This window comes from Dermochelys coriacea, chromosome 6 (genome assembly GCF_009764565.3).
Source record: "Dermochelys coriacea isolate rDerCor1 chromosome 6, rDerCor1.pri.v4, whole genome shotgun sequence".
In the NCBI taxonomy this organism is placed as follows: domain Eukaryota; kingdom Metazoa; phylum Chordata; order Testudines; family Dermochelyidae; genus Dermochelys; species Dermochelys coriacea.
This window is the reverse complement of record NC_050073.1, coordinates 78,701,979-78,716,698: the sequence shown is the minus strand read 5'-3', so window position 1 is coordinate 78,716,698 and position 14,720 is coordinate 78,701,979. Positions and strand designations below refer to the sequence as shown.

Sequence of the window (14,720 nt, the reverse complement as noted above, 5' to 3'; positions counted from 1 at the left end):
GGTGGTGACAAAACAGAAAAATGAGATTGACATTCAGAAGAGTAGGTTAATAGAACCCCGATGTTGGCTTCTTGCCACAGAAACCTTTAGAGATAACATTAATTTGGTTTTATTTTTACCTATATGGTGTCTAAATTGTAACTCATTTGTGGATTGTCCTGGAATCAATTTTTATTTCTATTAAGGAAGGCTGCTAGGAAGAACCCATGCAGTTGTGTGAGCTCCCACAGCTGGTTTTGCAGGAGTAGAATACAAATTAATTTTTCTTAGGTGTATTGGTGTTATAGTACTGAAGATGCTGTGTAACAGGGGTCATCTGTATACCCATTCTCTGAACAAGTATGAGGACCTTACTAGCATATGCTGGCTGATGCACTGCTAGTTCATTGTCAGGGTGCAGTTTATTAACTCTGTCATTGATATAAAGGAGGTGGGAGTGTCTCTTTGTAGGGAACCAGGGTTTAAAACAGTGATATCATGGGGGAGAAATTTTAGGCTGAGGCTTATGTTTTAGTTGTTGTTTGAGTTACCAAAAAAGTGAAAACACAGAAGTAGGTATGTTTGAACACTGAAGGTTGAATTCTCAGTTACACAAATGCCCCTTTGCACCACTCTGGTGATGTGAAATGATTTTAAAGAGTCCTTAGTGTAACTGAGACGAGGCCCAGTATGTGTGGGTTCTGTTAAGAGCAGGCTTGGAACTCTAGCTAACTACCAATTCATACATAAGGAATAAATGGAGATCTGTTACTTCCATCTCCAGTAGTAACATGGAGAATTGATATGTCCTCCTGTAGGTTTTGCCATGTAACATCTGGCAAAGAAATTTTTAATAAATATCATTTTCATCTTCTTCTTTCTTATAAATGCTTTCTGCTTAATTCAGTAATGAATTGGCATGAATATTTTAAACCAACAGTTTCCCTTTAAGTTTGTGTAAAGACATTGGTTTTAATGTCTCAAGTTACAAAATTCTTTTTCCTTCCTCACAAACTTTTAGAAATATATTTTTAATTTTTTTATTTTTTTTTTTTTAGTCCTGGATTCCTTCGATTTGTGAGAGTTTTGTGTGGTATGTCTTCGGATGAAAGAAAAGCATTTCTCCAGTTCACTACTGGCTGTTCAACACTCCCACCAGGAGGACTGGCTAACCTACACCCCCGGCTCACTGTTGTGCGCAAGGTATAGGCTCTTCAGGGTACCTCTGAACTTTAAGCCTTTTGCTTACAAAAAAACTACATCTGCCACTTAAATAAAACACACTGTTAATCTTATAGTTCCTCATCAACACTCACTATTTTCTGGTTTCAGAGTAGCAGCCGTGTTAGTCTGTAGTCTGGGTTTTTTTTCCACCAAATGCATCCGATGAAGTGAGCTGTAGCTCACGAAAGCTTATGCTCTAATAAATTTGTTAGTCTCTAAGGTGCCACAAGTACTCCTTTTCTTTTCACTATTTTCTGTTAACCTTTCAATGCTAAACTCCACTTCAACTCTTCACCAACTTTGTACTCTCTTATATATTCTCATAAAAAGGAACTAAGAAAATGTGTATGTAAACTAAGTACACTTCAGTCTCTCCTAGCCTTTATTTGGTTGATACCCCCATCCTTTAGTATCTCATTGTTTTTACGTATGAAGTAGAGCTGGGTGGGAAACAGATTTCCCGTCTTGTGAAAATTTTCAGAGATTTCAAAAAATTTCCCTTTTCACATTGGGGCAAAACTGAAACCTTTTGAAATTTTTCATCAGAATTAAGAGAGAGAGAGAACGCACCATTCCAGAGTATCCAGTAGCCCAGTGGGAGAGGAAATCACCTGATATGTGGGACATTCAGGTTCAAGTCCTTGCTCTTGCCTGATTTAGAGTAAACTTGAACCTCGATTTCCCACATCCCAGATGTGTACAGTAATCACTGGGCTATTTGGTATTCTGGGGTGGGTTCCTCTCTCTCTCTCTCTCTCTCCCTCCCTCTTTGACTACAAATTCCTGGACCTGGGAAACCTTTCCAAAGACAGTTACACTGAAACTGATACATTCCTGCAAAAAGTTTCAGTTGTTGTGGCAATTTGGAATTTCACAACAACAACAAAATCTGTGGAAAAAATTCCCAACCAACTCTAGCGTGAAGTGGATTGTAAATTTGACAGAGGAGAAAGGATCTATGTATTTTTATCATGTACGTATAATACAATAAACTGTAGCAGTACATAAATAATATTCATCCTTCCCTATTCTCAGGTTGATGCTACAGATGCAAGTTATCCATCTGTGAATACCTGTGTGCATTACCTTAAGTTGCCTGAGTATTCCTCTGAGGAGATTATGAGGGAGCGCCTGCTAGCTGCTACTATGGAAAAAGGCTTTCATCTCAATTGAATTGCTCTGTGCAACATGGGACATGAGAAACTGTTTGATATTAGTGAAGCCTCTTGTGTTTGTGTGCAGAAAATATGATCTCCACGCTGTGCTCTGATAAGCCTTACCTTTTTTCCACCTGTGAGGCTTTAGGAACACATGGAAAAAAGTTTGTTAGCTGCTAATGACAAAACAAATCCCTGTAACTACACAGCCAGCAAGTAAATGGCACAGAACACCGTGTGATGCTTCAAGGGCTTGCACAACTGGAAATTAAGGTGGTTCTCTTTGACTGTTCCAAAGAGCAGATCTGCAGATTTTCAGTGTTCACTGATATAAATTTCTAAGTGTATTTGTGTAAAGTTTGTCATTTAATACCTTGTACACTACAGTTGTCATCACTGATCCCTGTTTTGCTGGCTTTAAAATAACTGGTCAAAAACTTGCTTCCTTAAATCTTAGAGTTAATGGGCATCACAAGCTTTTTTTTTCAAAATGGTGCCTGCACTATTGGAGTATTCTAGTGTTGTTTTTTCTTTGGGGGGGGGAGGGGTGTTTGTTTTTTGTTTTTGCATATAATCATGCACAACTTCTTTTTTTTGCCTTTCAACTGGGAATATATTTTGACTTCTTAAATACCCTGCTATAAAGATCAAATCCTTAAGTGTGTTTGTGCAGCTCAACAATAAAGCTATTAAAAACAAAACAAAACACTGGTTCCTGGTGCAAGGCACACTTAAAGCAAGTTTTACTTTTGGTTGTACTTTCCTTGTATATTATAAACATTTATTTAACTTGTTGCAGTTTGAAATATAAAAAAATTTCCAATGTGTATGCTCAACAATAATCATTAAAATGTTTGCAGCGTACAAAAGTGTCTCCTCTGAATATTTCTCTCATACTCCTCAAATATGAGTACATAGACTAGATATCTTATTTCAATTTGGTCAAATATAAGGGTTCTGAAAACATTACTTTTGAAGAAATGTGGCTTATTTTTCTAAGTTTAAGAAAATAGAAATTGGGGTATAAGGGCAAATAAGTGACCTGTTCATTAGTGTGTCTGTTGGCTAAGCCAGGGCGTTCAGAGTTTTGCAGTGTAACTTTCTGAGAACTAGCACAGTGCTGCTTCAGTATTTTTCAGACATGATATGAATGATACTAAGTTTGCATATTGCATCAGGGTGAATGACTGACTGTACCCCACAAGATGCAGTTGATTAAAGTTTTTTGAGGGTGCAGTGGCTGTCTTGATTGAACCATGTATTGTAATTTTGTTATGGTGGTCAGTGACTACTTATAAAGGTGAAGTAAATAAGATGTTACTACACTTTTAACAGAAGTGTCTTGAAACCATCAAAAGCTTGTAAGAAAAATGCATATTTCTCAGTCCCCTTCATTGAGTAGTCTTCAGCATGGGGTGTTTCCCATTTCCAGATCAACTGCAGACAGACCAGATCTGTGCTCTGAGCCTGGGCTTGCCTCTCAAAGAGCGCTCCCCAGAATTCTAGGCCTCCAACTAGCACACGTGCAGACTCTAGGGCTCCCTTTTGGAGAAGAGCTTTCACAGGATTTTTTTGAAGTGTTTTTTGTTTTTGTTTTTTTTAACTGTTTCCTCAGTGGTTTAGCGGGCTTCTTCCTCAAAACTGCTACACTCAGGTCCAGAAGGACAGTTTTTTAAGAACAACCCTTCCTCCTCCTCCACCTCTCTTCTAAGAAATGGCAGACACACAGCAGACCACAGGAACCCAGCTCACAGCTGGTGTGTGGGCAACTTCCATGCAGAGATGGTTGAGCAGGCCACTGGTGTACTGAGACAGTTCAGCAGGCCTCCTGGAAACTCCTTTCACCAAGTCCAGGACAAAAATCAGTGGCATGGAGACAGGAGTAAGGAAGGAGTGAGGGTCAAATTGCCTGACAGGGAGGGTGCTAGAATGAAAATTCTATGCAGCTGATTGTACTTTTACTATTACCAAATGGATGTCTGGTGTAAGAACCAATGGGACCTACCTTCAATATGATAGTCTAAAAGGGAATGAAGATGGATAGTTTAAATATCGAGGTTTTCACCTCAATACCAGTCTGAACCTAGTTTACAGTACTAGGTGATTAGAAAATGAAAGTAATTACGAATTGACAGTTCTTTAGGGACTCTTATGAAAGATGACGGACAGTTGTCCATGTCACAGTATTTACTTAAAGACCAGTCACTGAGCTCTCTTTTACTGCTCCTAAAGATTTATAGATTAGTTTTGGTACATTTGGTCAGTACCAGGAAACTTACAAATCTGAGGCACCTCTTCTGTAGATTTTACTCTAGACTTGGACTAGTAATGAATATAATACGAAAAACATCTAATGGTAGACTGAGGGTTGGGGGAAGAAAAGCTGTGATGATTGTGATCCCATTACTAACAATTTTGTGTGCTTCCCCAGCTGGCAGTTCTTTACACTGATGCTGCAGATGTGAAAGAATACTGATATTACCAACAAGAAACTGACGTGTAAGTGGAAAAAATACCATAGTGAAAAGGAGAACCTTTATTTTCAAGTTTATAAGCAAAATACTAAAACATTACACTAAGAAAATTAAACTACTAAAGGAGCAACTTCCTTTTGGGTATGATAAAGAACAATTAACCTTTGTTTTACCATTCTGATTCTTTTATTAACATAATAGAATTAAGTTTCCAAATAGTTTAGCTACAACTGCCATAGTATTCAGGAACCTTTATTACAGCCATCACTATAGTATTTGAGTGAACACAAACTTGACACTTGGTTCTATACAAAAGCATATAGGATAAACCTGTCCTTATGAAGACTGAACCTAGAAGAAGATTGGTCATATCGGTACAGAAGTTCCAATGCATACTTACGAAAACAAATTTGAATAATAATATGGTATAAAGTATTAAAGCAAGAACTGAAACAAATTTGGAATTATACTAATATTTTCTAACTCATCTTCTCCATCCCTTATTTCTGGAATGAAGGAGGTGAAGCCTGGTCCATACCTAAAACTTAAGTTGACCTAGCTACATAACTCAGGGCTGTGCAATATTGTTAAGTCTAAACTCCACTGTAGACACAACTAGGTCCCGCCTCTCAAGTAGGTGGATTTTCTACTGCAGCTGAAAAACCCTTTCCATTGCTGTAGTAAATGTCTACAGTACAACAGCGTATCTACAGCTGTGCTGCTGTAGCGCTTGTAATGTAAACATACCGTGAGATGCATAGCCACAGACCTACAAGGCTTCATGAATATTTTTCCCCGAACAGAATTACAAATACTAAAACAAAATGGTTACTTTTTAGAAAGACAAGTGCTGTGTCAACTGACATTTGCCTCTTTGAAAAAGAAGTTCCTGTTGGTCCCTCCTCAGTCCCAATTTTTACCTTTACGTTGGCATGGCATACTTTGTTCTAGGGTTGGAGGAGAACGGAAGAGGGAATATACGTTGGATTTCTTTGCTTCAGTATGTTCCAGCCAGTTGAAAATACTGCAAGATTTCACCTTAGGAAGTCTCAGAAAATAGCTGTAGGGATGTTTGTGAAGTTTTCAGAATGCTTTGTAAAATACATTTCTCAGTAAGCTTGTTTCTTTCTAGCTTTCTGCCATTTTGTCAAGAACAAATAGAGGTGCAAGAATTCTATTCTTGTTGGTTTCCACAATGCAGCCATTTAACACCATTTCATCCAAAATTATATGCACTCTATCCAAGTTGAACATTATCTAGAAACATTTCAAGTTAAGTAATTTTTACTTACAAGTATTACAAGTATCAGAAGAAAATCTTACATGCCTTTGTCTTAAGCATTTAATGTTCTCAACCCTCTTCTCTGATTAAAACTTACAAGTGTGGGTATTTGTAAATTTACACTTTGAGATTAGGTTAAATTTATTTTAGTAGCACAAATACCCATGTCAGACACATTGTTTTTCACCTTTTTATTGTGTTAGTCACATGTTGAAGTGTTAGTGGGAACAGATAACTGCAGTTGTCTCTATTAGAGAAGATGAGGCACTGAAAGCGTAACATAATTTGAACAATTAATATCTGGACAAATATTTTGGATAGGCTTGTCTGAGTTCACTGCCAGATTTTATGGAAAGAATAGTTTCTGCTTACCACAGATACCAAATGCAATCAGTAAGATACCACAAACTTGACTGTGACTGAATAATGCTAAGGGTATGTCTACATTGCACCTGGGAGAGTCCCTCCTAGCTAGTGTAGACAGACACACTAACTGTTCTTGAGTTAGCATCGAGGTTGCAGTGTGGATGTTGCAGTATGGGTGGTGGCACAGGCTAGCCATCTCAATACATAACAATCATGTTGCTAGTTGTTTTAGTGTGGTGTTAGAACTAGCGGGGAGGGCTGCCCGGGCTGAGAGGCATGCTCTCAGCTGCAGTGTAGACATACCCTAAAAACACATCTATGTACTCTGCATTTTCATTAAAGAAGATAATTCTTAAGACTCTTCACTTCTGACTGATACCAGCATTTTGAAGGCTGACCATTTTGTACTTTTTCCCCCTCACCGTAACACCACTTATTTGGCCTAATGGAAAAATCAAGTTTGAAACTTGTCTAGTTTTATAAGCTGATATGCTATTAGTCTATTGTAATTTACACAGAGGATAGCTTAGAGTGATTTCATTAATTTACACTCCTTTGTTAAGGAATAGAATTTAATAAAGGTTTCATTTTTAAAATGATTTTACAATGTACTTAGCACCTTCAAGATTTGCCTAGTGAAATGAGGCAGCTGAAAGGCAAAAATCTGAGGCTATACAAATGTGTGTCCTTTTGCGCCATATGGAACTCCTCCATTAACATATCTTAAGTGCTTTGGCCTTGGCAAATAAATAAGTTTTATACCAGCAAAGAAGTGTTCTATACACACCAGTATTCATTGAACAAATGTGATGTGGGAAAAGTGGGGGTTAAGTAAAACATGTCCTGCTTTTCCTATTTATCTCTATTCTGTTAAATAGAAATTGTCATTAAAAACTACTTGGTATCATGGCTGTCTCCATGATTCAGCACAATCTACAGGGGAAGAAGTTAAACCTCTCTTCTGCCTTGTCCCCACCTGTTGCTGCTCTTCAGTTTTTCCCTCTGCTCAACAGATCAATCACAGTTTCAGCTTCACTCCTTGTAGTTCTTGGTTGTATGTTGGGGATTCTGTTTATTGCAGTGGAGCCAGAAAGAAACTTCACATTCCAATTTGCAAACACATCTTTCAACAGTTTGGGGATGGTGGTTTTTTTGTACCTTCACTATTGCCTCCTGGAACTTGCTTGCCACGAATGTTGTTTGATGGTATGGCATGAGCTCAGAAAGACAGGTGGTCAGATTTAGTTCTATTACTCTGCATTCACACTAGTGCAACTCCACTGTCTGTGTACTTGTTCTGGCCCAAGTTTTCAAAGCTACTTAGGGTATGTCTATATTAAAAATGCTACAGCAGCACAGCTTCAGTGTAGACACTCTACAGTGATTGGAGAAATTCTGCTGCTGTAGTTAGTTCACCTCCCCTAGAGGCAGTACCTAGGGCGATGGAAGAATTCTTCTGTCTACCTGGCACTACCTACACTGGGGATTACGTTGGCAAAGTGATGTCTCTCTGGGGTGTGGATTTTTCACACCCCCACAGCGATGTAGCTATGCTTATGCAAGTTTTCAGTGTGGACCAGGAGGGCGTAGAGCAGCATTCATATCACACTCCCCATCACTACCAGTCCGAGGCCAGGGAAGCTAATAATCCAAGCAGACAAAAATCGGTGATGAATTCTGGTCATGTGCCACTTGAGGCACATTGTGCATACTCTAAGAAATGTAGACTAGCCCTAAGTCACTTAGGTCTTGCAGGCGAGTGGAGCAACACCTACATACCTTTAAAATCTAGACCTCTGCATTTAATTTAGCCTATGCAGCTTGCAGTCTACAGGAGTTGTTGTAGTTGGCTTTCCATATTATACTTTTCAAACAAATGTCACTATCTTGCAAGGAATATTTTAGTATGGAAACAGTTACAGCATGAGTACAATAATATGAAAATTTATGGAAAACAGAATTAGCCATTCTTAAGTTCCCATTCAGCATCACTACTGTGATGCAATGCTGTATGTGTAGGAAGGAGGGCCTGTTAAATTCAGATATTAAGCTACAGAGCTTCCATGAATAGTCCTAAAATGTCACTACAACCTTTTTAAATTTTAGCTTTGTACCAAAGCCAAGTCATTTAACTGTCTGACAGAACTGTCATGGGAAAAACTCATCCAATCTTTAAAATAGCAAGACCCACACACAGCTCCTAGATCCTAAAATTTAACAGGGAAAATATCCCAAGTGAAACCAGGTACAGGAAAAACAACTCGCACTCTCTAGACCAGTTTCTCTGGATTACACTCCCTGAAAAAAACACACACATCAGAGTGAGATCAGTGATTAATTTCTAAAAGTGTTTGTATGTCACCTGAGAAATATTACCCCCCCCCCTTTTCCAAACCTGCGGTGCCTTGTAGCAGGTTTGCTCCCAGATAGCATTAGAGAAGAAATTTCAGCTTGTTTCAAAATTAATGGCATTGACTTTCCCTTTTAAGTTAGCATTTTAAAAAAGCTAAAACATACTTAATGGCTAGATTTCAGAGTAGCAGCCGTGTTAGTCTGTATTCGCAAAAAAGAAAAGGAGTACTTGTGGCACCTTTAGAGACTAACAAATTTATTTGAGCGTAAGCTTTTGTGAGCTAGCTGTAGCTCACGAAAGCTTACGCTCAAATAAATTTGTTAGTCTCTAAGGTGCCACAAGTACTCCTTTTCTTTAACGGCTAGAGGCATATTTTTGTTACAGGGAGTGAAGTGTTGTCACATCTTTCCACCTGTATCGTACTAGCCCCTCCCTGCGAGGCAACATTCCACAGCTACTCAGCCCTCATTCCACCAGCAGCTGTCTCACCTGTAGCCTGAATTTGGCTAGCAGCTACCATTCAAGAGATTGCACACCTTGATTCTGGCAAGTCTCCAAGCTTCCTCTGCAATTCTATTCCCACCTTATTTTCCCATACTGATCCTGGCAAACGTTCAGCTTTAGACAATGAGCAATCTTGGCTCATTTTTCCTTTCCTACAAGTCTCATGATGCTGGTCCTCTGCAGTTACATCCTTCTATACACACACTTAGACATTTCATCCTGACTATACCCAGGCCACTGTGGGGACATCTGTCTATCATCCTCCTCGCTCTTCTACACCAGCAGCACCCCTCCTGCATGGCAAGAGACCTACACAACGGGGTGTAAATCATCCAACCTGTGGATGAATCCTGCATCAAGAGTAGAAAGTAAATCTACCCGATCAACTAGTGTGGGGAAAGACTGGCCAAGGTGTGTCCTTTGACATCTAAATCCAGCTTAGCCTTTACTAAAGGGCCACTTCCAGTGACGTTCCTGCTCTATGGCGCATGAAGGTCTGTGTAAAAGCCTTGTATTAGTAAGACTTCAGCTATGCATTCAAAGACTTAAAAAACCTGGGGGGGAAGGGGAATTTTGTTAATTTTAAAATATAAAGTTCTCTGATTTCAATGGAAGTTAGGAGCCTAAATACCTTTGGGGATCTGGGCCATAATGTGCTGATCTGAAGCGCTCATAATAAATTATAGGTCGGTATATATGCTGAGCTCCATGTATCCTAGCCTGTAGGGGAGGTGAATTGTATGGGCCCTGAGGGCCCACCTGCCACCCTGGAGTGTCCCTGCCTACCCTGAGAAGCGGATGGCTGTCCCCCACAGCTCCACGCTGTGCTCCCTCACCGGCTGCTGCTTGCAACAAGGGAGCAGGCTGAGGCAGCTGCTGCACCTGCGGGGAAGGAGGTGCATGGCAGCCACCCCCGTGACTCCGAGGGTGGGGGGCTTATCTTGGCTGGACCTCCTGAGCAGCAGCTTGGGGGGGGCTTGGGTGTGTGTCGTGCTGGGGAGGGCTCCCCCAGAGCTCGCTGCTGCTGGCAGGGAGAGGGCTGGGGGGAGTCTCATGAGTATTTATGGCACACATACTAAAATGAAGTAAGTACAATAAATTATCGTGCTTTCCCTCTTCCCCCCATCACTTTACCATGCAGCAACAGTGAAATAAGCAGATATGCTCACCATCTGGCTTTGAATTCTGGTGCATCAAGATGTGGATGCAAATGTACTTATCAAAGAGAATATTTTCTCCTTCACAAGGTGGCACCATTTAAAGTATCTGAGGGTTTTCTTTGATTTGAAGATAGGGGAATGGGTGCATGTGGTCTAAATTGGCAATGAGGAGAAGCCAGTACCTTATGAGCAGCCAGCTTTCCCAGGAACACTAGCAAGTGATCTGCAGACCACAGCTTGAGTACTTAGGTGATAGACAATTTGCCTCTAACTAACAGATGTACAACATAGATTTCCTTCATGGCCATTCATTTTCAACCACAGGTTAGATTCACTATTTTTGCAGGTAGGGAAGGATTCACAAGGGGGACTGAAGCACCTAATTGCTACTTTAGGTACTTATATCTGTCATTTAGGCTGCCAATCTCAAAACCCCAAATTCAAGTCCCTGCACTATATCAGGCAGAGTGGGAATTTGATTCCTGGTCTCCACATTCTGGGTGAGCACCCTAAACCATTGGGCTAAAGGTGGTTGGTGATGGGGAGGGAGACTTCTGCTCCTCAGTTTTTCTTGACAAATGGCTGACTTGACTTAAGCATCTAACTCCAGGAGGAGGGTTTGGTTCTGAATCCCAAGTGGAGGGAGGTGCCTCCTTCAGCCCATACTTGCGTATCTAGGCCCTGATCCACAGGCTCCTAACTTACACTGATTTCAAAGGAAGTTAGGTGCCTAAACACCTTTGTGAATCTGGCCTCTAATTCCTATTGAGTGGCCCCACTCCACCGCATTTCCTACTGGCTAGTGTAGGAACCTCCCTGCTCAATGTGTTGGCTTTTGTGGATCCCATTCTTAGGTGCCTAACTCCCCAGGCGTTGTGCAGGGAGTCTGGTCACCCAACTCAAGATTGCAAATTCTACTAGGCGCCAAGGCACCTAAATGGTAGGCATTGAAGTGCTCAAGACCCCTTGTGAGTCTCACCCCTATAATCCTCTAACATCTCATTAATTGACTTTCATTACTAATGATCACTCTTACTAAGTAACTTCTGGACTATCTACTGGCCTGGAAATTTCAGTCACTGAAAGCAATTTATGCTTCCTGAACATCTTTGCCTCAGGAGGCTATATTAAAATCATTACATCTCTGCTATTAAGTAGGAGACTGACTGTACTTGTAAATTCCAGAACATTTGTCTGATCCTGATGTTAGAGCACTAACGGTTGGCTCCTCCTCTGATTATACATTATGGATGGAGGGTTGAAAACTGACTGATCACAGTCAAGATGAAAGTCTGCTGGGAGAGCCTTTAGCTGCTTCAATACATCATGATCCTGGAGAGGACTTCTCTCTTATTGTGATAATTATTTGAAATTAATACTACTAGGTTTCCATTTTATCCAATTCTTTTACAGTGTAAATTGAAGTATATACTTATAAACATTGAGCCTAAACTATTCATTGAACCAACACTGTAAATATTATAATTTTCCTCCTGCTTACTTAAAATTGCCCAAACTTAAAGTTTGAAACTGCTACTTTGGTGGACATTAAAGTGTCTGATGGATTCAGTTGGGAAATTCCCTATATCAATGTTTTTCAGTTGTCCCAGAAATAAACAGTAGGCTAATCACAATGGGACTCAATTATTTTCTTAACTCAGGAAATTGATCTCCAGACTCTTGGTTCTCTGGGGATCCAGACAGAAACCTGAACATAAACACCTGTTTTTTCAGAGGCTAATATCTGGTTCAGAATAAAGCTTGTTCTGTCAATTTAAACTGTAGAAAAACAACTTTTCTTAATTTTAACAACTCCTACCCGTAACAGCATCTAGTCTACAAGAAACTGCTGTGATAACACTTTCAATTGTCACTTTCTTAATCCTTGTAGAGACTCATCACAGCCAGAAAGTGGCTTCTATGCCATCTGAACTGCAGCTGTTTAAGAGCTTAATAAAATTCAACCCATTTAAGCTCTGGTTCTGTATATAAAAAAATCAGAGATATTAACACACTAAACAGAAACATTTCATTATCAAAGGTATTAACGCTGTTGTCCATTTAAATGGTCCATCAGCACATCTGGTAGCAGTTGTTTTAAAAAGATATTTAAAATATAGTTCTGGAAATATCATGATCTTTGCTTCATGTGGATTCTTAATTATGTGCAGAATGACTAATCCCCAGACTAAAAGTGGAAACTTGTCTCAACCATTATCTAGCCTCTTTACATATAAAAGTTGCTCTCAAAACAAATGGCTACTCAGAACTTAATAAAATAACATGGTCGTCTAAAATATCACCCTGTAATTGACTAGTGCCAATAGTTTTCATTGTTGCTATGTGCAATATGTTTAAAGCTGTGATCCTGCAACCACTTACTTACACAAATCTTTAGGCACATGAGTAATCCCATGGACATCAGCAATTGGGTTACTTATGCTTAAAGTTAAGCAGGCACACACACAAATGTTTTCAGGAATGTGGCCTTGGAGAATATATTAAAACATTAATTTGATGGAAAATACTGGTAAAAATATGACTACATATATGTTCATACAGCCTGCCTCTTAACTTGTCTTATTTTAAATTTGGTAGGAAAAGCTTGGATCCAGCCCTTTGCTTTTCATGAAAGTTACACTGACTTTTCCTGTTAAGTTTACATTATTAAAAATGATAACACTTTTGGGGCAGTAAACAACTTAAACCTTAGCATTAACTTGGAAGGTTCTTTTTCTTTCACATAGTTTTTTTGGCCTAGAGTAAAATATATATTGTTCTTTGTAGCAGAAACAGCAGGATTTTTACATCCATTCCCTTTCAGTAGTTAATTGGTTAAGAAGCTGGAGGGCAGATTTGTGTGACACATACGAGCTTTTAGTTGGGACCAGGAATTAAGTTTTCTCTTGCAATATATAATCTCTACAGAGACTTGGAAATACTTGGAGTTATTGCTTGTGTTCAGATTGGAGGATAGTGATTTCCTATGGATTGTTGCATATCTTCTTTTAGCTGGGATTGCTGTAACATCTTAGTTGGGTGCTCTAAATAGTATTAATATTTAATTGTGGGTTTGCTAATTTATTGGGAATTTTTTTTGCACTTAGTTTGGGTTTTCTTGGTCCTTGACCATTTTTTTCAAATATGTAGAGTGGATTTGAGAGCAGTTGGGGCTAAAGAACAGCAGGATAAATGGGTATAGACAGATTGTAGAATCTGGCTGCGATACAAGATACATGCTTCCATCAAGGCTGATTTCCCTGGATGAAGGTGACATCTAAGGAACTTCAATTTGCCTTTTTTCAGACTGGGGTAGAGTCTTTTGTAGGTTGTGGGGCTTTTGCAATATTTAAGAATAATTACAAGTACTAAATTGGATTACTTAATTCTTTGCCCCAAATTTAAATTGTTAAAACTGCAGCAAGAGATGTAAGATGTAAATAAAGTGTGCTATTGTTCCCATTGTTATATAAAACGGGCAGTGTGACAGCATTAACGCTGCAGATGGAAACTTCACTTTGTTTTTCTTTATTTTTTTTTTCAATTTGATTTTAAATGTGTAACCTTAATGTACCTTTAATGTATGCTTTACATTTTAATATGATCATTTAGCAGGACTTCCCAGCATTTACTAATAATGTGCTTTTGCAATATAAGGTAATGTATGTGTCTCAGCTATAGAGTTCTGCACTGCAGATTGGTGCTGCCCTTATCTTTCATATGTAGCTATTATACCAATATATAGATTGCTTGGAGTTAGGGATTCAATTAAACAATGTCTTCAATGGAAGGGTGTGGGTACTTAGCACCTCACGGAAGGGAGAGCTCTTAGTGAATTATATATTTGGAATATGTGGTAATCACCATTCTGATTATTTTTCTTTGCAATTTTAAAATGTTTGTTGGATCATGTTATCATCAGTTCTTTATTATCATCTTGTTTTCAACATTAAGTAGACATGATCACTTTTAAAACCAAATTCATGTGGATTTGTATACATCAGTATTACCACAGAGACAGGAAATCATCACAAGCTTTAGCCAGATGCCCAGTCCATTAACACATGATATATCTTGCATATGAGTTTGCTACTACAGACATTCACATTGTATTTCTTCATCAGGTATTTTGAATTAAACTGGAGTCAGCTCAGGCTATTTGGCAACGGAAATGATTTGTTCCTTGGCCGTGACTGTTATTTTACATGCTACAAATGGCAT

At 39.1% G+C, this 14,720-nt stretch overlaps 2 protein-coding genes across 18 annotated transcripts in view; one reads left to right on the top strand and one right to left on the bottom strand.

The window, feature by feature from the left end:
- Positions 1-3,224, top strand: part of HECTD1 (HECT domain E3 ubiquitin protein ligase 1) — a 103,483-nt gene extending 100,259 nt beyond the window's left edge. For 10 of the 11 annotated variants that reach the window (XM_038404552.1, XM_038404560.2, XM_038404558.2 and 7 more), the window contains 2 exons: positions 1,038-1,182; positions 2,239-3,224. In XM_038404552.1, the coding sequence (XP_038260480.1) occupies positions 1,038-1,182; positions 2,239-2,376 (283 nt within the window). In that variant the 3' untranslated portion in view covers positions 2,377-3,224. Of the gene's footprint in view, positions 1-1,037; positions 1,292-1,447; positions 2,098-2,238 lie in introns of those variants that run through there. The other variant, XR_006282066.1, reaches the window with a different exon arrangement.
- Positions 2,958-14,720, bottom strand: part of AP4S1 (adaptor related protein complex 4 subunit sigma 1) — a 41,733-nt gene continuing 29,970 nt past the window's right edge. For all 7 annotated transcript variants that reach the window (XM_043516538.1, XM_043516536.1, XM_038404568.2 and 4 more), the window contains one exon: positions 2,958-6,091. In XM_043516538.1, coding sequence (XP_043372473.1) covers positions 5,963-6,091 — 129 coding nt within the window. In that variant the 3' untranslated portion in view covers positions 2,958-5,962. The remainder of the gene's footprint in view (positions 6,092-14,720) is intronic.